Source organism: Drosophila innubila, chromosome X, assembly GCF_004354385.1.
Source record: "Drosophila innubila isolate TH190305 chromosome X, UK_Dinn_1.0, whole genome shotgun sequence".
Taxonomy (NCBI): Eukaryota; Metazoa; Arthropoda; class Insecta; order Diptera; family Drosophilidae; genus Drosophila; species Drosophila innubila.
Window position 1 is genome coordinate 39,822,666 of NC_047626.1, and position 23,119 is coordinate 39,845,784.

The 23,119-nt window shown below is 34.8% G+C and overlaps 1 protein-coding gene across 3 annotated transcripts; it reads right to left on the reverse strand.

Moving 5' to 3' along the window:
- Positions 1 to 12,697: 12,697 nt before the first annotated feature.
- LOC117792614 (WD repeat-containing protein 6) lies at positions 12,698 to 21,694 on the reverse strand. Of its 3 annotated transcripts, none has more exons than XM_034632839.1 (4): positions 21,563 to 21,694; positions 20,724 to 21,449; positions 19,857 to 20,651; positions 12,698 to 12,793 (listed from the first exon to the last, which is right to left on the reverse strand). In XM_034632839.1, exons 1-4 carry the CDS (start codon positions 21,630 to 21,632, stop codon positions 12,744 to 12,746), a joined length of 1,641 nt encoding a protein of 546 aa, XP_034488730.1. In that variant the 5' UTR covers positions 21,633 to 21,694; the 3' UTR covers positions 12,698 to 12,743. The 3 variants fall into 3 exon arrangements, with proteins under 3 accessions (XP_034488730.1, XP_034488713.1, XP_034488721.1); XM_034632830.1 differs by lacking the exon at positions 12,698 to 12,793 and having other exon boundaries at positions 18,351 to 20,651; positions 20,724 to 21,245; positions 21,312 to 21,449; positions 21,563 to 21,656; XM_034632822.1 differs by lacking the exon at positions 12,698 to 12,793 and having other exon boundaries at positions 18,292 to 20,651; positions 21,563 to 21,668.
- Positions 21,695 to 23,119: the final 1,425 nt, after the last annotated feature.

A 23,119-nucleotide genomic window follows, 5' to 3' on the forward strand; every position in this document is an offset into this window, starting at 1 on the left:
AGATATTCCAATCTGACAGAATATGCATTTAAGCTCGTATTATGCATTCCGACCAAGCATAATGTAAATCGGCTGACTATATCATATAGCTGTCATTGGAACAAACAGCCGAAAGTTTATTGGAGCACTCTGCAATTGGATAAAATCTTCGGCGTGCCGAACGGATTCTAAATGCCTGAGTACATGATATTATACTGTCGAATGCGGTCTACTGATCTGCTTGTTGTGATGTTATTGTGATTTGACTTTTAAATTTGGAATAAGCATATTAATAACCTTCTATCAAAGTAGCAACGCACAGTGGGACAGAAAGGGTGGGGGGTGGTATTTAAATCATTTTTTCGATGAACGCGATTTCAAAAAAAAAAAAATGCATTCGATAGAGAAATCTCCAGAGATTACAAATCCAAAAGATTTTTGAAATCAGGTAAAAATTGTGGGCGTGACAGCCTCTCAAAGTTGAAAAATTTTTCAGTGCGCGCACAATTGTGCAAATTTTACTAAAAATGCTAACTTTAAAACGATTTTGTTGTCAAGTTATACGGCCGATCTTTATGTTTTGGTTTATATGAAATGTACATTCATTTCTAAATGAATGCCGTAAATTTTGTTTCTTCACGTGTTGGCTTTTTTATCCAGCGATGTTTAAAAAAAGCACTAAAATTAGGCTATTTTTTGACTTTGATGGAATAGAACTTCTAATGGACTCTAAGGACTCCACCCACTATAACAGGAGTCTTCGGTAATCAATTCTCTATCCAATCAACCCCGGTCTTTCTTGCGTCCAGCTGCGTCTAAGAGAGTTATAGGTCAAAAACTGATGCAACCTCGCAATAAAATGGTGTTAGAAGAGGAAGAGCGCAGTACAATTTCATACGTTATCGTTATGCGAGGCATCATACAAGATTTATCAAAAAAACAAAATTTTTTTTTTTTTAATAAACGTAATTAAACTTTTTTTTATATTAAACGATGCTGTTTAAAGAATAAAAAAGATTGAAATTTATATTTCGACCAAAAAATAAATAATTTTTTTTTTAATTTTACATGTAAAATATGCACTGAAAATATTTTTCAACTTTGACCGAAAGCCCTGAATCAACCAGTAGGCCTGTTACGCAGTGCAAACACTCATTTTAAAGCTTATAAAGTTCTCTATCAAATGGTTTTTAAATTTTTAAAAAATCTTCATTGGTTCAAAAGATATGATTTTAATACAGCAAAATGAGAGATTGTCCCACTGTGCAACGTCAGAAACATTGAAAATTCAACAAATTTCTGATATCTTTATAAAAAAAAATTTCTTTACGAAGTAGAAGTCTAGCGACGAAATTCGGAAACTTAATTTAATGACGAACCATGTTTTATTTAGTACTTATAATATTTAAAAAAGAAATGATTTTGACATTCGGCACATTTCACAATACGCTCCCGATTCCATTACGCAAAAATACCTTTTATGCGCAGTGTTGAACGCCAAAATTGTTTTGCACTAAATTTAATATCGTACGTCACAAAATTTGGTATCAGAAATTTTGGGTCATGTAAAGACTTTGGTCGCGAGCCGTTTTCCTCGTAAAGAGTAAACGATAATACCATCCAATGGCAAACAAGATTTTTGGTTAACGGCAAAGCTCTAAAATTATCGAAGCTTTTCATACTAAGCAATTTTTAGCTCGAAACCCAAAAAAAAAAAAGTGGGTACTAGAGCCTATTAGATTCGTGACAATTATGGTACACTACTTTGAACACCTTTATCTCCGAGACTATAAAAGTTAGAGCAACCAAATTTGGTGACAATACTCGAGGATGTTGACCTATATCAAGCTTATTTTAAAATTTGGCCACGCCCACGTTCGCTTACGTAAATGTTATAAAATATAATAACAAGAGTTATTTTAAAGCTACTGTCTTAAGACTTGGCACGCAGGATGGGGGGACGAGTCCTGAGGTGTGCTGAAAGTTTCATCGAGATCGGTTAATAAACAGAGAAGATATTTTAGGAAATATAATATATGGAAGACATATAATCACCTGGACCTCAGAAACTATAAGAGCTAGAGCTACCGAATTCGGTGACAATACTGCTATGTTGCGCAGATCAAGTTTGCTTTAGAATTTTGCCACGCACAGTCTGGAGGGATGGGGGTAACAGCAGGTACACATGCTCTGTTAATGTTGTAATAACATAATATAATTTTAGTTATACATGTTACATCGATGTTATATTAACATAGTATAATTTATGTTGGACATGTTTTAAATTCTTATCAAAAATACGCGTCGATTGATACCTCGATTACCGAAATCCGACAAATGGCTGAAAAGATAAACAAGTTAAACATTTCTAGTGGTCTTTCCAAAATGAAGTAAAAAGTTTGTTTGTTTCTATCAACGCGATAAAAAATAGCTTAAATGTAATGATTGGGTTTATTCCTTTTCGAAACTCTAGAAAGGTTTGTTCTTCGACTTTTTAAAGAACCCGCTAGTTTAGCGGGAAAACGCTAATCCCGCTAAAATTGAAACCCCCAAACCATCGAAGCTACAGATATGTCCTATATATCGTTGGGAAGGTGCGTTTGGGTGCTTTTAGGCGTACCTTTCAACTTTTTTTTTTAAAGTACTCAGGCTAAATTTTACAGGAAATAAGTTTTTTCGCTTACGTTTCGGCGATTTATGACAAAACGGCTCTAACGATTTATTTATTTTAAATATGTTGTAATACGTAAAATTTCGCGATTTTTGGTATATGATACATCAGTTTTGACTGAGGGGTTTGGATGAAACATGGGATTTTGAAAAAAAAAAAAACAATTTTTTTTCTTTGTTTCACAATTTAATTAGTATGGTTCAAGGAGATTTGTTCCAGCTAATATTTATGATGGATATCGCGTACATGAAGACCCTTAGCTTGGATAGCAAAATGCACTCTTTTTTCAATATTTTCCATGACATTGGCCAATATTTCAGACGATATGGCGGCTATTTCAAATCGAATGTTGACTTTCAGTTGAGCGGAGATCCTTAGCTTACTAGCGTATACCTTGGATTTCAAATAATCCCACAAATAAAAGTGTGGTAACGTCAAATCTGGTAATTCCGGTGTCCAGTCAAAAATACCACTTTTCAATGGTTTCCATAAAATGATTGTTTCTTTAGCTGAATGGCATGAGCTGTTGACCCAGAAGTTATCCATGTCATTTTAGCTATGACTTATGCGTCGGAGAGGGGTGCGAGCTATGCCTAATTGCTGAGAGTGGCGATAACTGGATGTCGTCGGAGTCTCCTCAATACTGGCTCGTCCGGTTTCAATGATTTCATCGGAGCGTCTTGTTCGTTGTCCAGATGCATGACTGGCATTACTAACTTTTGTGTATGACACAACTTTTGCGTATAAACCCTTAATTGTGCTCTTAACTGGAGCACTTTTCACTCTATTTTTTTTCGAAACGCATGTTGAGTAAACAAAATTAAGAGGTCTTTTTTAATTTATAGCTACATAATTTCGGTGTGTTCTTTTGGAGTGTAATGTTCCATGCCATAAATTGCCTTCGAACGACACTTTCAACGCGGTATAACAATTGTCGATCGGTCAGCGCAGTCAAAAGCTATATCGTTTTCACTTGGGTTAGCTTAAAATGGCCTACCCTGTATTACCTGTTAACTCAATACATACATTTTTCGATCGGTCGAAAATCACGTTTTACTACAAAAAACTTTTTTGGTTTTTTAGATATCTGAACCAATTTGACAGATAATGCATTTAAGTTGGACTTATACATTCTGACTTAAATTCGCTCAAATCGGTCAACTATATGATATAGCTTCCATACTAACGATCGGTCAAAAGTCACGTTTTAGTACGAAAAACTTTATTGTTTTTTGACATATCTCAACCAATCTGACAGATAATGCATTTTAGTCAGTTGTATACGTTCTAACCAAATTTGGTTCAAATCGGTTCACTATATCATATATCATAATTTTAGTATGAAAAACTTTCTTACATATTGAGATATTCTAATCTGACAGAATATGCATCAAAGTTCGTCTTATGCATTCCGACCAAACATTATGTTAATCGGCTGACTATATCATATAGCTGTTATTGGAACAATCAGTCGAAAATTTAATGCTTCTAAAGGCCTGAGAGCATGGTATCCTGCTTTGATGTAATTGTGAATTGTTTTTTAAATTTGAAGTAAGCATATTAGAAACCTTCTTTCATAGTATCAATGTCGGAAACATATGAAATTCAAAAACTTCTGATATCTTAAAAAAAAAATTTTTTACGAGGTAAAAGTCTAGTGACGAAAGTCTTTCTATGCCCCAAAATTTCTGATATCCAATTTTTTGACGAACAATATTTAATTTAAAATATAAACTTTTAACAAAAATACATTCGGCACTGTTGAAAACTAACTTTATGTAATAAGAAGCACAATCTTTTTGGGTATGGTGCAGAATGTTTTTTATTTCGTAATTTATATATTTTTGTTAAAAATTTATATTTCAAATTGAATATTGTTCGTCACAAAATTGGATATTAGAAATTGGGGCATGGAAAGACTGTCGTCATTAGACTTTTACCACGTAGAGTTTTTTTTTTTTTTGGAAGATAGAATATACATTTAAGTTCGTCTCATGCGCTCTGATCAAACTTTACTCAATCGGTTGACTATATTGTATAGCTGTCATTGGAACAAACAGTCGAAAATTTATTGGAGCACTCTGCAATTGGATAAAATCTTCGGCGTGCCAAACGGCTTCTAAATGCCTGAGTACATGATATTATACTCTCGAATGCGGTCGACTGATCTGCTTGTTGTGATGTTATTGTGATTTGACTTTCAAATTTGGAATAAGCATATTAATAACCTTCTATCAAAGTAGCAACGTCAGAAACACTGAAAATTCAACAAATTTCTGATATTTTTATAAAAAAAAAATTTCTTTACGAAGTAAAAGTCTAGCGACGAAATTCGGAAACTTAATTTAATGACGAACCATGTTTTATTTAGTACTTATAATTTTTAAAAAGAAATGATTTTGGCATTCGGCACATTTCACAATACGCTCCCTGATTCCATTACGCAAAAATACCTTTTATGCGCAGTGCCGAACGCCAAAATTGTTTTGCACTAAATTTAATATCGTACGTCACAAAATTTGGTATCAGAAATTTTGGGTCATGTAAAGACTTTGGTCATGAGCCGTTTTCCTCGTAAAGAGTAAACGATAATACCATCAATGGCAAACAAGATTTTTGGTTAACGGCAAAGCTCTAAAATTAACGAAGCTTTTCATACTAAGCAATTTTTAGCTCGAAACCCAAAAAAAAAAAGTGGATACTAGAGCCTATTAGATTCGTGACAATTATGGTACACTACTTTGAACACCTTTATCTCCGAGACTATAAAAGTTAGAGCAACCAAATTTGGTGACAATACTCCGAGGATGTTGACATATATCAAGCTTATTTTAAAATTTGGCCACGCCCACGTTCGCTTACGTAAATTTTATAAAATATAATAACAAGAGTTATTTTAAAGCTACAGTCTTAAGACTTGGCACGCAGGATGGGGGGACGAGTCCTGAGCTGTGCTGAAAGTTTCATCGAGATCGGTTAATAAACAGAGAAGATATTTTAGGAAATATAATATATGGAAGACATATAATCACCTGGACCTCAGAAACTATAAGAGCTAGAGCTACCGAATTCGGTGACAATACTGCTATGTTGCGCACGCAGATCAAGTTTGCTTTAGAATTTTGCCACGCACAGTCTGGAGGGATGGGGGTAACAGCAGGTACACATGCTCTGTTAATGTTGTAATAACATAATATAATTTTAGTTATACATGTTACATCGATGTTATATTAACATAGTATAATTTATGTTGGACATGTTTTAAATTCTTATCAAAAATACGCGTCGATTGATACCTCGATTACCGAAATCCGACAAATGGCTGAAAAGATAAACAAATTAAACATTTCTAGTGGTCTTTCCAAAATGAAGTAAAAAGTTTGTTTGTTTGTATCAACGCGCTAAAAAATAGCTTAAATGTAATGATTGGGTTTATTCCTTTTCGAAACTCTAGAAAGGTTTGTTCTTCGACCTTTTAAAGAACCCGCTAGTTTAGCGGGAAAACGCTAATCCCCGCTAAAATTGAAACCCCCCAAACCATCGAAGCTACAGATATGTCCTATATATCGTTGGGAAGGTGCGTTTGGGTGCTTTTAGGCGTACCTTTCAACTTTTTTTTTAAAGTACTCAGGCTAAATTTTACAGGGGAAATAAGTTTTTTTCGCTTACGTTTCGGCGATTTATGACAAAACGGCTCTAACGATTTATTTATTTTAAATATGTTGTAATACGTAAAATTTCGCGATTTTTGGTATATGATACATCAGTTTTGACTGAGGGGTTTGGATGAAACATGGGATTTTGAAAAAAAAAAAAACAATTTTTTTTCTTTGTTTCACAATTTAATTAGTATGGTTCAAGGAGATTTGTTCCAGCTAATATTTATGATGGATATCGCGTACATGAAGACCCTTAGCTTGGATAGCAAAATGCACTCTTTTTTCAATATTTTCCATGACATTGGCCAATATTTCAGACGATATGGCGGCTATTTCAAATCGAATGTTGACTTTCAGTTGAGCGGAGATCCTTAGCTTACTAGCGTATACCTTGGATTTCAAATAATCCCACAAATAAAAGTGTGGTAACGTCAAATCTGGTAACTCCAGTGGCCAGTCAAAATCACCACTTTTCAATGGTTTCCATAAAATGATTGTTTCTTTAGCTGAATGGCATAACCTGTTGATCCAAGAAGTTATCCATGTCATCTTAGCTATGACTTATGCGTCGGAGAGGGGTGCGAGCTATTCCTAATTGCTGAGAGTGGCGATATCTGGATGTCGTCGGAGTCTCCTCAATACTGGCTCGTCCGGTTTCAATGATTTCATCGGAGCGTCTTGTTCGTTGTCCAGATGCATGACTGGCATTACTAACTTTTGTGTATGACACAACTTTTGCGTATAAACCCTTAATTGTGCTCTTAACTGGAGCACTTTTCACTCTATTTTTTTTCGAAACGCATGTTGAGTAAACAAAATTAAGAGGTCTTTTTTAATTTATAGCTACATAATTTCGGTGTGTTCTTTTGGAGTGTAATGTTCCATGCCATAAATTGCCTTCGAACGACACTTTCAACGCGGTATAACAATTGTCGATCGGTCAGCGCAGTCAAAAGCTATATCGTTTTCACTTGGGTTAGCTTAAAATGGCCTACCCTGTATTACCTGTTAACTCAATACATACATTTTTCGATCGGTCGAAAATCACGTTTTACTACAAAAAACTTTTTTGGTTTTTTAGATATCTGAACCAATTTGACAGATAATGCATTTAAGTTGGACTTATACATTCTGACTTAAATTCGCTCAAATCGGTCAACTATATGATATAGCTTCCATACTAACGATCGGTCAAAAGTCACGTTTTAGTACGAAAAACTTTATTGTTTTTTGACATATCTCAACCAATCTGACAGATAATGCATTTTAGTCAGTTGTATACGTTCTAACCAAATTTGGTTCAAATCGGTTCACTATATCATATATCATAATTTTAGTATGAAAAACTTTCTTACATATTGAGATATTCTAATCTGACAGAATATGCATCAAAGTTCGTCTTATGCATTCCGACCAAACATTATGTTAATCGGCTGACTATATCATATAGCTGTTATTGGAACAATCAGTCGAAAATTTAATGCTTCTAAAGGCCTGAGAGCATGGTATCCTGCTTTGATGTAATTGTGAATTGTTTTTTAAATTTGAAGTAAGCATATTAGAAACCTTCTTTCATAGTATCAATGTCGGAAACATATGAAATTCAAAAACTTCTGATATCTTAAAAAAAAAATTTTTTACGAGGTAAAAGTCTAGTGACGAAAGTCTTTCTATGCCCCAAAATTTCTGATATCCAATTTTTTGACGAACAATATTTAATTTAAAATATAAACTTTTAACAAAAATACATTCGGCACTGTTGAAAACTAACTTTATGTAATAAGAAGCACAATCTTTTTGGGTATGGTGCAGAATGTTTTTTATTTCGTAATTTATATATTTTTGTTAAAAATTTATATTTCAAATTGAATATTGTTCGTCACAAAATTGGATATTAGAAATTGGGGCATGGAAAGACTGTCGTCATTAGACTTTTACCACGTAGAGTTTTTTTTTTTTTGGAAGATAGAATATACATTTAAGTTCGTCTCATGCGCTCTGATCAAACTTTACTCAATCGGTTGACTATATTGTATAGCTGTCATTGGAACAAACAGTCGAAAATTTATTGGAGCACTCTGCAATTGGATAAAATCTTCGGCGTGCCAAACGGCTTCTAAATGCCTGAGTACATGATATTATACTCTCGAATGCGGTCGACTGATCTGCTTGTTGTGATGTTATTGTGATTTGACTTTCAAATTTGGAATAAGCATATTAATAACCTTCTATCAAAGTAGCAACGTCAGAAACACTGAAAATTCAACAAATTTCTGATATTTTTATAAAAAAAAAATTTCTTTACGAAGTAAAAGTCTAGCGACGAAATTCGGAAACTTAATTTAATGACGAACCATGTTTTATTTAGTACTTATAATTTTTAAAAAAGAAATGATTTTGGCATTCGGCACATTTCACAATACGCTCCCGATTCCATTACGCAAAAATACCTTTTATGCGCAGTGCCGAACGCCAAAATTGTTTTGCACTAAATTTAATATCGTACGTCACAAAATTTGGTATCAGAAATTTTGGGTCATGTAAAGACTTTGGTCGCGAGCCGTTTTCCTCGTAAAGAGTAAACGATAATACCATCCAATGGCAAACAAGATTTTTGGTTAACGGCAAAGCTCTAAAATTAACGAAGCTTTTCATACTAAGCAATTTTTAGCTCGAAACCCAAAAAAAAAAGTGGATACTAGAGCCTATTAGATTCGTGACAATTATGGTACACTACTTTGAACACCTTTATCTCCGAGACTATAAAAGTTAGAGAAACCAAATTTGGTGACAATACTCCGAGGATGTTGACCTATATCAAGCTTATTTTAAAATTTGGCCACGCCCACGTTCGCTTACGTAAATTTTATAAAATATAATTACAAGAGTTATTTTAAAGCTACAGTCTTAAGACTTGGCACGCAGGATGGGGGGACGAGTCCTGAGCTGTGCTGAAAGTTTCATCGAGATCGGTTAATAAACAGAGAAGATATTTTAGGAAATATAATATATTGAAGACATATAATCACCTGGACCTCAGAAACTATAAGAGCTAGAGCTACCGAATTCGGTGACAATACTGCTATGTTGCGCACGCAGATCAAGTTTGCTTTAGAATTTTGCCACGCACGGTCTGGAGGGATGGGGGTAACAGCAGGTACACATGCTCTGTTAATGTTGTAATAACATAATATAATTTTAGTTATACATGTTACATCGATGTTATATTAACATAGTATAATTTATGTTGGACATGTTTTAAATTCTTATCAAAAATACGCGTCGATTGATACCTCGATTACCGAAATCCGACAAATGGCTGAAAAGATAAACAAATTAAACATTTCTAGTGGTCTTTCCAAAATGAAGTAAAAAGTTTGTTTGTTTGTATCAACGCGCTAAAAAATAGCTTAAATGTAATGATTGGGTTTATTCCTTTTCGAAACTCTAGAAAGGTTTGCTCTACGACTTTTTGAAGAACCCGCTAGTTTAGCGGGAAAACGCTAATCCCCGCTAAAATTGAAACCCCCCAAACCATCGAAGCTACAGATATGTCCTATATATCGTTGGGAAGGTGCGTTTGGGTGCTTTTAGGCGTACCTTTCAACTTTTTTTTTAAAGTACTCAGGCTAAATTTTACAGGTGAAATAAGTTTTTTTCGCTTACGTTTCGGCGATTTATGACAAAACGGCTCTAACGATTTATTTATTTTAAATATGTTGTAATACGTAAAATTTCGCGATTTTTGGTATATGATACATCAATTTTGACTGAGGGGTTTGGATGAAACAGGGTAGGCCATTTAAAGCTGACCCATGGGATTTTGAAAAAAAAAAAACAATTTTTTTTCTTTGTTTCAAAATTTAATTAGTATGGTTCAAGGAGATTTGTTCCAGCTAATATTTAAGATGGATATCGCGTAAATGAAGACCCTTAGCTTGGATAGCAAAATGCACTCTTTTTTCAATATTTTCCATGACATTGGCCAATATTTCAGACGATATGGCGGCTATTTCAAATCGAATGTTGACTTTCAGTTGAGCGGAGATCCTAAGCTTACTAGCGTATACCTTGGATTTCAAATAATCCCACAAATAAAAGTGTGGTAACGTCAAATCTGGTAATTCCGGTGGCCAGTCAAAATCACCACTTTTCAATGGTTTCCATAAAATGATTGTTTCTTTAGCTGAATGGCATAACCTGTTGATCCAAGAAGTTATCCATGTCATCTTAGCTATGACTTATGCGTCGGAGAGGGGTGCGAGCTATGCCTAATTGCTGAGAGTGGCGATATCTGGATGTCGTCGGAGTCTCCTCAATACTGGCTCGTCCGGTTTCAATGATTTCATCGGAGCGTCTTGTTCGTTGTCCAGATGCATGACTGGCATTACTTACTTTTGTGTATGACACAACTTTTGCGTATAAACCCTTAATTGTGCTCTTAACTGGAGCACTTGTCACTCTATTTTTTTTTTCGAAACGCATGTTGAGTAAACAAAATTAAGAGGTCTTTTTTAATTTATAGCTACATAATTTCGGCGCGTTCTTTTGGAGTGTAATGTTGAACGACACTTTCAACGCGGTATAACAATTGTCGATCGGTCAGCGCAGTCAGAAGTTATATCGTTTTCACTTGGGTCAGCTCACGTTTTACTACAAAAAACTTTTTTGGTTTTTTAGATATCTGAACCAATCTGACAGATAATGCATTTAAGTTGGACTTATACATTCTGACTTAAATTCGCTCAAATCGGTCAACTATATGATATAGCTTCCATACTAACGATCGGTCAAAAGTCACGTTTTAGTACGAAAAACTTTATTGTTTTTTGACATATCTCAACCAATCTGACAGATAGTGCATTTAAGTTGTTTTTAAATATCCTGTTTCAATTTGGTTAAAATCGGTTCACTATATCATATAGCTTCCATAAGAACGATCGGCAAAAAATCACGACTTAGTATGAAAAACTTTCTAGTTTTTTGACAAAGCTCACCCACTCTTAACGATAATGCATTTAAGTCAGTTGTATAAGTCCTGACCAAATTTAGTTCAAATCGGTTCACTATATCATATATCATAATTTTAGCATGAAAAACTTTCTAACATAAAGAGATATTCCAATCTGACAGAATATGCATTAAAGCTCGTATTATGCATTCCGACCAAGCATAATGTAAATCGGCTGACTATATCATATAGCTGTCATTGGAACAAACAGTCGAAAGTTTATTGGAGCACTCTGCAATTGGATAAAATCTTCGGCGTGCCAAACGGCTTCTAAATGCCTGAGTACATGATATTATACTGTCGAATGCGGTCTACTGATCTGCTTGTTGTGATGTTATTGTGATTTGACTTTCAAATTTGGAATAAGCATATTAATAACCTTCTATCAAAGTAGCAACGTCAGAAACATTGAAAATTCAACAAATTTCTGATATCTTTATAAAAAAAAAATTTCTTTACGAAGTAAAAGTCTAGCGACGAAATTCGGAAACTTAATTTAATGACGAACCATGTTTTATTTAGTACTTATAATATTTAAAAAAGAAATGATTTTGGCATTCGGCATATTTCACAATACGCTCCCGATTCCATTACGCAAAAATACCTTTTATGCGCAGTGCCGAACGCCAAAATTGTTTTGCACTAAATTTAATATCGTACGTCACAAAATTTGGTATCAGAAATTTTGGGTCATGTAAAGACTTTGGTCGCGAGCCGTTTTCCTCGTAAAGAGTAAACGATAATACCATCCAATGGCAAACAAGATTTTTGGTTAACGGCAAAGCTCTAAAATTAACGAAGCTTTTCATACTAAGCAATTTTTAGCTCGAAACCCAAAAAAAAAAGTGGGTACTAGAGCCTATTAGATTCGTGACAATTATGGTACACTACTTTGAACACCTTTACCTCCGAGACTATAAAAGTTAGAGCAACCAAATTTGGTGACAATACTCCGAGGATGTTGACATATATCAAGCTTATTTTAAAATTTGGCCACGCCCACGTTCGCTTACGTAAATTTTATAAAATATAATAACAAGAGTTATTTTAAAGCTACAGTCTTAAGACTTGGCACGCAGGATGGGGGGACGAGTCCTGAGCTGTGCTGAAAGTTTCATCGAGATCGGTTAATAAACAGAGAAGATATTTTAGGAAATATAATATATGGAAGACATATAATCACCTGGACCTCAGAAACTATAAGAGCTAGAGCTACCGAATTCGGTGACAATACTGCTATGTTGCGCACGCAGATCAAGTTTGCTTTAGAATTTTGCCACGCACAGTCTGGAGGGATGGGGGTAACAGCAGGTACACATGCTCTGTTAATGTTGTAATAACATAATATAATTTTAGTTTTACATGTTACATCGATGTTATATTAACATAGTATAATTTATGTTGGACATGTTTTAAATTCTTATCAAAAATACGCGTCGATTGATACCTCGATTACCGAAATCCGACAAATGGCTGAAAAGATAAACAAATTAAACATTTCTAGTGGTCTTTCCAAAATGAAGTAAAAAGTTTGTTTGTTTGTATCAACGCGCTAAAAAATAGCTTAAATGTAATGATTGGGTTTATTCCTTTTCGAAACTCTAGAAAGGTTTGTTCTACGACTTTTTAAAGAACCCGCTAGTTTAGCGGGAAAACGCTAATCCCCGCTAAAATTGAAACCCCCCAAACCATCGAAGCTACAGATATGTCCTATATATCGTTGGGAAGGTGCGTTTGGGTGCTTTTAGGCGTACCTTTCAACTTTTTTTTTAAAGTACTCAGGCTAAATTTTACAGGTGAAATAAGTTTTTTTCGCTTACGTTTCGTCGATTTATGACAAAACGGCTCTAACGATTTATTTATTTTAAATATGTTGTAATACGTAAAATTTCGCGATTTTTGGTATATGATACATCAATTTTGACTGAGGGGTTTGGATGAAACAGGGTAGGCTATTTAAAGCTGACCCATGGGATTTTGAAAAAAAAAAAAACAATTTTTTTTCTTTGTTTCACAATTTAATTAGTATGGTTCAAGGAGATTTGTTCCAGCTAATATTTAAGATGGATATCGCGTAAATGAAGACCCTTAGCTTGGATAGCAAAATGCACTCTTTTTTCAATATTTTCAATGACATTGGCCAATATTTCAGACGATATGGCGGCTATTTCAAATCGAATGTTGACTTTCAGTTGAGCGGAGATCCTTAGCTTACTAGCGTATACCTTGGATTTCAAATAATCCCACAAATAAAAGTGTGGTAACGTCAAATCTGGTAATTCCGGTGGCCAGTCAAAAATACCACTTTTCAATGGTTTCCATAAAATGATTGTTTCTTTAGCTGAATGGCATGAGCTGTTGACCCAGAAGTTATCCATGTCATTTTAGCTATGACTTATGCGTCGGAGAGGGGTGCGAGCTATGCCTAATTGCTGAGAGTGGCGATAACTGGATGTCGTCGGAGTCTCCTCAATACTGGCTCGTCCGGTTTCAATGATTTCATCGGAGCGTCTTGTTCGTTGTCCAGATGCATGACTGGCATTACTAACTTTTGTGTATGACACAACTTTTGCGTATAAACCCTTAATTGTGCTCTTAACTGGAGCACTTTCACTCTATTTTTTTTTCGAAACGCATGTTGAGTAAACAAAATTAAGAGGTCTTTTTTAATTTATAGCTACATAATTTCGGTGTGTTCTTTTGGAGTGTAATGTTCCATGCCATAAATTGCCTTCGAACGACACTTTCAACGCGGTATAACAATTGTCGATCGGTCAGCGCAGTCAAAAGTTATATCGTTTTCACTTGGGTTAGCTTAAAATGGCCTACCCTGTATTACCTGTTAAGTCAATACATACATTTTTCGATCGGTCGAAAATCACGTTTTACTACAAAAAATTTTTTTGTTTTTTGAGATATCAGAACCAACCTGACAGATAATGCATTTAAATCGGACATATACATTCTGACTAAAATTCATTCAAATCGGTTAACTATATGATATAGCTACCATAAGAACGATCGGCAAAAAATCACGACTTAGTATGAAAAACTTTCTAGTTTTTTGACAAAGCTCAACCACTCTTACCGATAATGCATTTTAGTCAGTTGTATACGTTCTAACCAAATTTGGTTCAAATCGGTTCACTATATCATATATCATAATTTTAGTATGAAAAACTTTCTTACATATTGAGATATTCTTATCTGACGGAATATGCATCAAAGTTCGTCTTATGCATTCCGACCAAACATTATGTTAATCGGCTGACTATATCATATAGCTGTTATTGGAACAATCAGTCGAAAATTTAATGCTTCTAAAGGCCTGAGAGCATGGTATCCTGCTTTGATGTAATTGTGAATTGTTTTTTAAATTTGAAGTAAGCATATTAGAAACCTTCTTTCATAGTATCAATGTCGGAAACATATGAAATTAAAAAAATTCTGATATCTTCAAAAAACAATTTTTTACGAGGTAAAAGTCTAGTGACGAAAGTCTTTCTATGCCCCAAAATTTCTGATATCCAATTTTTTGACGAACAATATTTAATTTAAAATATAAACTTTTAACAAAAATACATTCGGCACTGTTGAAAACTAACTTTATGTAATAAGAAGCACAATCTTTTTGGGTATGGTGCAGAATGTTTTTTATTTCGTAATTTATATATTTTTGTTAAAAATTTATATTTCAAATTGAATATTGTTCGTCACAAAATTGGATATTAGAAATTGGGGCATGGAAAGACTGTCGTCATTAGACTTTTACCACGTAGAGTTTTTTTTTTTTTGGAAGATAGAATATACATTTAAGTTCGTCTCATGCGCTCTGATCAAACTTTACTCAATCGGTTGACTATATTGTATAGCTGTCATTGGAACAAACAGTCGAAAATTTATTGGAGCACTCTGCAATTGGATAAAATCTTCGGCGTGCCAAACGGCTTCTAAATGCCTGAGTACATGATATTATACTCTCGAATGCGGTCGACTGATCTGCTTGTTGTGATGTTATTGTGATTTGACTTTCAAATTTGGAATAAGCATATTAATAACCTTCTATCAAAGTAGCAACGTCAGAAACACTGAAAATTCAACAAATTTCTGATATTTTTATAAAAAAAAAATTTCTTTACGAAGTAAAAGTCTAGCGACGAAATTCGGAAACTTAATTTAATGACGAACCATGTTTTATTTAGTACTTATAATTTTTAAAAAAGAAATGATTTTGGCATTCGGCACATTTCACAATACGCTCCCGATTCCATTACGCAAAATACCTTTTATGCGCAGTGCCGAACGCCAAAATTGTTTTGCACTAAATTTAATATCGTACGTCACAAAATTTGGTATCAGAAATTTTGGGTCATGTAAAGACTTTGGTCGCGAGCCGTTTTCCTCGTAAAGAGTAAACGATAATACCATCCAATGGCAAACAAGATTTTTGGTTAACGGCAAAGCTCTAAAATTATCGAAGCTTTTCATACTAAGCAATTTTTAGCTCGAAACCCAAAAAAAAAAAGTGGGTACTAGAGCCTATTAGATTCGTGACAATTATGGTACACTACTTTGAACACCTTTATCTCCGAGACTATAAAAGTTAGAGCAACCAAATTTGGTGACAATACTCCGAGGATGTTGACCTATATCAAGCTTATTTTAAAATTTGGCCACGCCCACGTTCGCTTACGTAAATGTTATAAAATATAATAACAAGAGTTATTTTAAAGCTACAGTCTTAAGACGAGTCCTGAGGTGTGCTGAAAGTTTCATCGAGATCGGTTAATAAACAGAGAAGATATTTTAGGAAATATAATATATGGATGACATATAATCACCTGGACCTCAGAAACTATAAGAGCTAGAGCTACCGAATTCGGTGACAATACTGCTATGTTGCGCACGCAGATCAAGTTTGCTTTAGAATTTTGCCACGCTAATCCCCGCTAAAATTTAAACCCCCCAAACCATCGAAGCTACAGATATGTCCTATATATCGTTAGGAAGGTGCGTTTGGGTGCTTTAGGTGTACTTTTCAACTTTTTTTCTAATGTACTCAGGCTAAATTTTACAGGTGAAATAAGTTTTTTTCGCTTACGTTTCGGCGATTTATGACAAAACGGCTCTAACGATTTATTTATTTTAAATATGTTGTAATACGTAAAATTTCGCGATTTTTGGTATATGATACATCAATTTTGACTGAGGGGTTTGGATGAAACAGGGTAGGCCATTTAAAGCTGACCCATGGGATTTTGAAATAAAAAAAACAATTTTTTTTCTTTGTTTTAAAATTTAATTAGTATGGTTCAAGGAGATTTGTTCCAGCTAATATTTAAGATGGATATCGCGTAAATGAAGACCCTTAGCTTGGATAGCAAAATGCACTCTTTTTTCAATATTTTCCATGACATTGGCCAATATTTCAGACGATATGGCGGCTATTTCAAATCGAATGTTGACTTTCAGTTGAGCGGAGATCCTTAGCTTACTAGCGTATACCTTGGATTTCAAATAATCCCACAAATAAAAGTGTGGTAACGTCAAATCTGGTAATTCCGGTGGCCAGTCAAAATCACCACTTTTCAATGGTTTCCATAAAATGATTGTTTCTTTAGCTGAATGGCATAACCTGTTGATCCAAGAAGTTATCCATGTCATCTTAGCTATGACTTATGCGTCGGAGAGGGGTGCGAGCTATGCCTAATTGCTGAGAGTGGCGATAACTGGATGTCGTCGGAGTCTCCTCAATACTGGCTCGTCCGGTTTCAATGATTTCATCGGAGCGTCTTGTTCGTTGTCCAGATGCATGACTGGCATTACTTACTTTTGTGTATGACACAACTTTTGCGTATAAACCCTTAATTGTGCTCTTAACTGGAGCACTTTTCATTTTTTTTTTTTTTTCGAAACGCATGTTGAGTAAACAAAATTAAGAGGTCTTTTTTAATTTATAGCTACATAATTTCGGCGCGATCTTTTGGAGTGTAATGTTGAACGACACTTTCAACGCGGTATAACAATTGTCGATCGGTCAGCGCAGTCAGAAGTTATATCGTTTTCACTTGGGTCAGCTCACGTTTTACTACAAAAAACTTTTTTGGTTTTTTAGATATCTGAACCAATCTGACAGATAATGCATTTAAGTTGGACTTATACATTCTGACTTAAATTCGCTCAAATCAGTCAACTATATGATATAGCTTCCATACTAACGATCGGTCAAAAGTCACGTTTTAGTACGAAAAACTTTATTGTTTTTTGACATATCTCAACCAATCTGACAGATAGTGCATTTAAGTTGTTTTTAAATATCCTGTTTCAATTTGGTTAAAATCGGTTCACTATATCATATAGCTTCCATAAGAACGATCGGCAAAAAATCACGACTTAGTATGAAAAACTTTCTAGTTTTTTGACAAAGCTCACCCACTCTTAACGATAATGCATTTAAGTCAGTTGTATAAGTCCTGACCAAATTTAGTTCAAATCGGTTCACTATATCATATATCATAATTTTAGCATGAAAAATATTCTAACAGAAAGAGATATTCCAATCTGACAGAATATGCATTAAAGCTCGTATTATGCATTCCGACCAAGCATTATGTAAATCGGCTGACTATATCATATAGCTGTTATTGGAACAATCAGTCGAAAATGTAATGCTTCTAAACGCCTGAGAACATGATATCCTGCTTCAATGTAATTGTGAATTGATTTTTAAATTTGGAGTAAGCATATTTGAAACCTTCTTCCAAAGTATCAAGGTCGGAAACATGAAATTCAGAAACTTCTGATATCTTAAAAAAAAAATTGTTTTACGAGGTAAAAGTCTAGTGACGAAAGTCTTTCCATGCCCCAAAATTTCTAATATCCAATTTTTTGACGAACAATATTCAATTTAAAATATATAAATTTTTAACAAATATTATAAATAGTTTTAATTTAATAAATTCTACTTAGTATTTTTTATCATTCATTTATTAAACAGTTTTTTTTTTTTAATTTTGATGTTATTTGCACATAAAATGTTATACTATATAAATTTTTTATAACAGCACTGCTAATTTACTTTCGAGCCCCCTAGTGTATAATTATATAAAAGGGCATCAATAATCTTATTACAGAGCCATGACGTGTAACCCAGAGCCATAAATATATAAATATTTGTTGTTATATAGAAGCAATCCTTTCACATCAGATATACACGTAAAGCCGATACGGGTATATTGTTTAGTCGTTAAATTCACCTTAAAGATTTGCTTATCGATACTACACGTATATGCACAAATTTCAAAGGTTTGATCGACGCCACGATATGGGTACAGAGTCAAGGCATTAACCTGGGCATTATGAAGGTCTTGGAATGCTGTGCTGTGTTGTATTGTCATGTCAGTCAAATGAATAATGGTATGTTTAACGTTTTCATCATCGCCGCCAGATAGCACATGTAATAAATGGTCATTGACAACAGCATGTAATGCATTGATGCCGGTAGTGTGCAACTGGAGCTGAAAACGCTTGAAAGAGAGAGTGTGATCGAATCCATAAAGCATCCCATGTGTGGTTGAAATTAGCAATAAATTGTTATTGTTCAAAAATTGTAAATGAAGCGGACAGCGATCTATATCAATTTGGCGTTGTAAATGTACCTCTGATGGATTTTCGAGACGCCAGCTAAGCAAACGAATTTTTCCATCAGCACTACCTAAATATAGCGAAAATCTTCCAAATTCAATTTCCGAATGTTGAACCACTTGAATTGCCATAAGTCGGGCATTATGTGAAATCGTTTTACTTGCAGAATTTGACTGTATGGTATGAGAGCATAATTCACTTATGACTGGACCTTTTAAGTCTATTTGATTGATGCATAGCTGCGCTCGACCTCCGACAGAAAAGATAAGCCATAAGTCTGGCAAAATTTCGGATTTAATGGGATACAATATCAGGTGTCGTACGCTTGAAATATGTGTATGCAGTTCGGCTAATTGAAATTGAATAATTGAATGACCGGATAACTGGTTAATTTTAATAATATTGTCATCACCAGCTGATATCATATATGATGACTGGTTTTCGTTTTGGTGCTGAATTAACTGAATGATATTGCAATTTCGTGTGTGCCAACTACTTTGTAATGTGGACACGAAACGTTCTGGGCAATTATTATAAAGTAACTGACTATAAAAAAATACTTGCTTTTGCTTAACGTATATTATATGAAGTTCGTTACAATTTAGTTGAAAATCCCAGCATCTGTGAGCGCCTCCGCACTGTAACTCTAAGAGTACGTCATGTTGACGAGACCAAACCACCAAATGATTGTCATTGAAACCTATCAATACATCGAATGTGGGCGATGCTTCCACCCAAGAAAGAGGCACACACTCCCGACGCATTATTGTCAATCGGCAATCAGTATAGCTTATGCGCAAATGTTTCAAAATTGATTCGTGTCCGGCACTTAGTACGTATGCATAGTTATCATTACTTAATACAAATTTAAACATATTAGATCCCATATTACCATGCAAGCATTTGAGAGTATCCTTAAGGTCGAAGTGATTAGATGCATTCTTTGAGTAGAGCATAGTATGTCCATTACGGCAACTTAACAACAAATATGTTGGCGATACAAGCAGGGCAGCTGTTATCCATGGTTCACGGCAATTCGAGATTTTGATGCTTGCTTGAATTTCCATTGTAAGCCCTTTGAGTATGAGGCAGTTACCGAATTCATCCGATATCAGATAAGTATCTTTGTTTAGAAAGTGAAATGATTTAATAAGACCTTCAAGCATTATACCATCGTAGAGTATTTGAAAGTGCTCCGTATCAATATCGGTCTCGGTGTTATAACCCAAAAGTGTAACACGCTGATATCCGCAGGTTGCCACTATTCTGTCGTACACGCTCAATACTGTGCATTTATATGCAGGGAAAGCAATAACCAATTTCCAAACATCCATTTGTGATGACCTCGATACTTTCATGTATAACAAGCGATTCTTGCTACTTAAACCAATGATTGTGCTGGTATTGAGATATTTAATATTTTTCACAAATTCACTTGTTGAATTCATTGGTATCGTAGTCAAACTGGTTAAATTCATTGCGTTTTTCCTTAGAGCCGTATGTAAATTATATGCAAGTATGTTTCCTGTCGAACTTGTGCTATAAAGTGTGAAGGTACTAGAGTCATAACCAAGTCGCCATATCGGAGCGCCAAACTGTTGACGACGCTTGAATAGCATATCTCCAGATTGACTCCAAAGACAAATGTATGAATCCTCGCCTCCGCTTATTACAAACACTTGGCCATCTATAACATGCAATATTATATCAATATTTTGCAATCTAGTGTTAACTCGTATATATGTAATTGTTAACTTACCGAACATTACAATAATAGCACAAATAACTCGAGAAGAATGCCCAAAACAGCTAAACATAGGTCTGAGCGGAGCCGCCGCACACAATTTCCAGTCTGCTGTGGGTATACTATTTAATTGCCAAAACTTTAAAGAGCGATCATCCGAAGTGGTTACCAGCAATTGAGCTCTTAAATTGAAGTCTATTGAAAATATGACACCGTTGTGAGCCTTTAGTCGCAAACGTAGAGGATACGTTTTTGTAAATGTCACAGGATTGAAAGCAACAGGATGGCGTGGTTGCCAAATTAGTATTTCTCCAAATCCATTGCCACTTATTATCATGAGCTTGTTATACTGAAAACCATTTAGACTTGTGTGGTAAAGCATTGAATATTCTGTGGAGCATGCTAGTTCCAATATACGGCATTCGCCGTCATCATATCTTAAATGTAAAAGCGCACTATGGGACATATGTATCACCAGTTCACAGCCGTCTCCTTGCTTTAAAAATGTAGCAGCATTAATCCAGTCTCTTGTTTCGCCTTCATACATTAATTGAAATGTTTCTTTTTGTGTTATATATTCATACAGAGAAAATTCATTCTCACAATAAATTAATAGTAGACGTCTCAACGAACATGCATGACTAAGTGCGAGACCGTGCACCTTTTTATGCTGCATCTGCATCCTCTGTGGCAGCCTTACACACGAAGTACCAGCGCGAAGAAATGCTTCGTTTCCAACAGCTACAAAAAATACAATTTTCACATGTACATACATACATACATAGTACTTATTATCTACAGAAATCTTGATGTTATTATATACATATGTATGTATTAGTAAAGGTGATATATACCAGCCAGTATGGACTCCCGATCAATACTTAATCCCATGGCATCTGTAAATAATGTTGGTGCGGTAGCCATATTATCTAATTTTAAATATAATCTATGGGAAAAAAAATTTAGTGAGGTAACATTGCGGAAACTCGATTAGACTCTAAATCGATTAAATCAATTTGTAATTATTTTTTTAACACCGAATATGTTTTAATAGGGCTATTCCATTCTTAAGCATAGTACTCAGGACAGTTAAATACTGTACGCTGTTCATTTCATTGACGACTGACTAACTGACTCTGTAACTGTAAAAATATATGTCGTATTCAAATAATTTCTGTTGTTTGTTTACAGAAAAGAAAAGAGAACTAACAAAATCTTATATGGATTAACCCAATATGCGCGATGCCTGCGTTCGCCCTCCCCTTATTCCTTCAACCGAGCGCAGTATGCCAACAATGTCACAAGGAGAACGTTCGTCACTGCCTTTGCATTCGTCTCCATATCCCTTCCATTTGAATTATATTTATTTTTTTGCTCTTTACAAAATTTTTGCAAAGCACAGCTAACCAAACCTTAGTGAATACCTAACATCAATACCTAAAGCTGAGTTCTTTCGGGAGAAAAATGATGTTTGAAATATGATGTATAAAAAAGGGTGGCGAAATAAGATAGAAAAAATTCAGCTGAAACAGCTGATTTTCATTATGCTGTGTGTTGGAACATTGAAATTTTCAATCTTCTTACAAAAATGGGCGCCATTCATTTGAAAACATAACAAAGTTGTTTGAAGTTGTTTAACGAGGACATAACTGCAACAATATTAGATACTACTACAACCATTTGTGAACTCTAATGATAGGTACTCACTTAAGCTTGTGAGGAGCACTGCTGCCAATTTAGCTTCTTTCCCGTCAAATCTGGCTGTTTTTGAAGACCAATTGCGGGAAAAATTTGAGAATGGCGGGAAGCGGGAATTCTGGCTTTTTTTTTTTAAATATATTTTTCGGTTTATTCAATGCTTCCAACGGTTTCATAAAAAATATATAAGAGTAGCAGCTTCATTGTTATTATAATTAATATTTGCAAATATCTTCACGAGTTTTGGCAAGACTATAATCTTTTTACCAAAAGTTGGAGCAAACGTAACAATCCTTTCGAAATGACAAAAGATTTTAATCCCCCCGATTGCTTTGCTTGTCTAACGCCGGCTCGCAGTGTGATACGGGACCAATATGTTATGGTCGGCGCTGAGCTATCGATATACAAACAGCTGTTGCTAGCGCCACCTATGGCATGTGGCGAGAACTAGCAACAACATAAAAGCTTTATGCTTTTTAATAGGAGGAATAAATGATAAATCTAGGAGAAGTAGGAATCAAGGATTTGACAGATAGGTTGGAGGTTAGGAAAATTAGAGAGGAAGTCAGTCTGGTTCGCGTGGTGGCTGCTGCAAGGCGGAATTTTCTTGAACGCGAAATTTGAATGTACATTGGAGATAATAAATTAAGTGATTAACACCAACACGCACAATACACAATCAGCCGCAGCAGCCACAGACACCGCAGCACCTC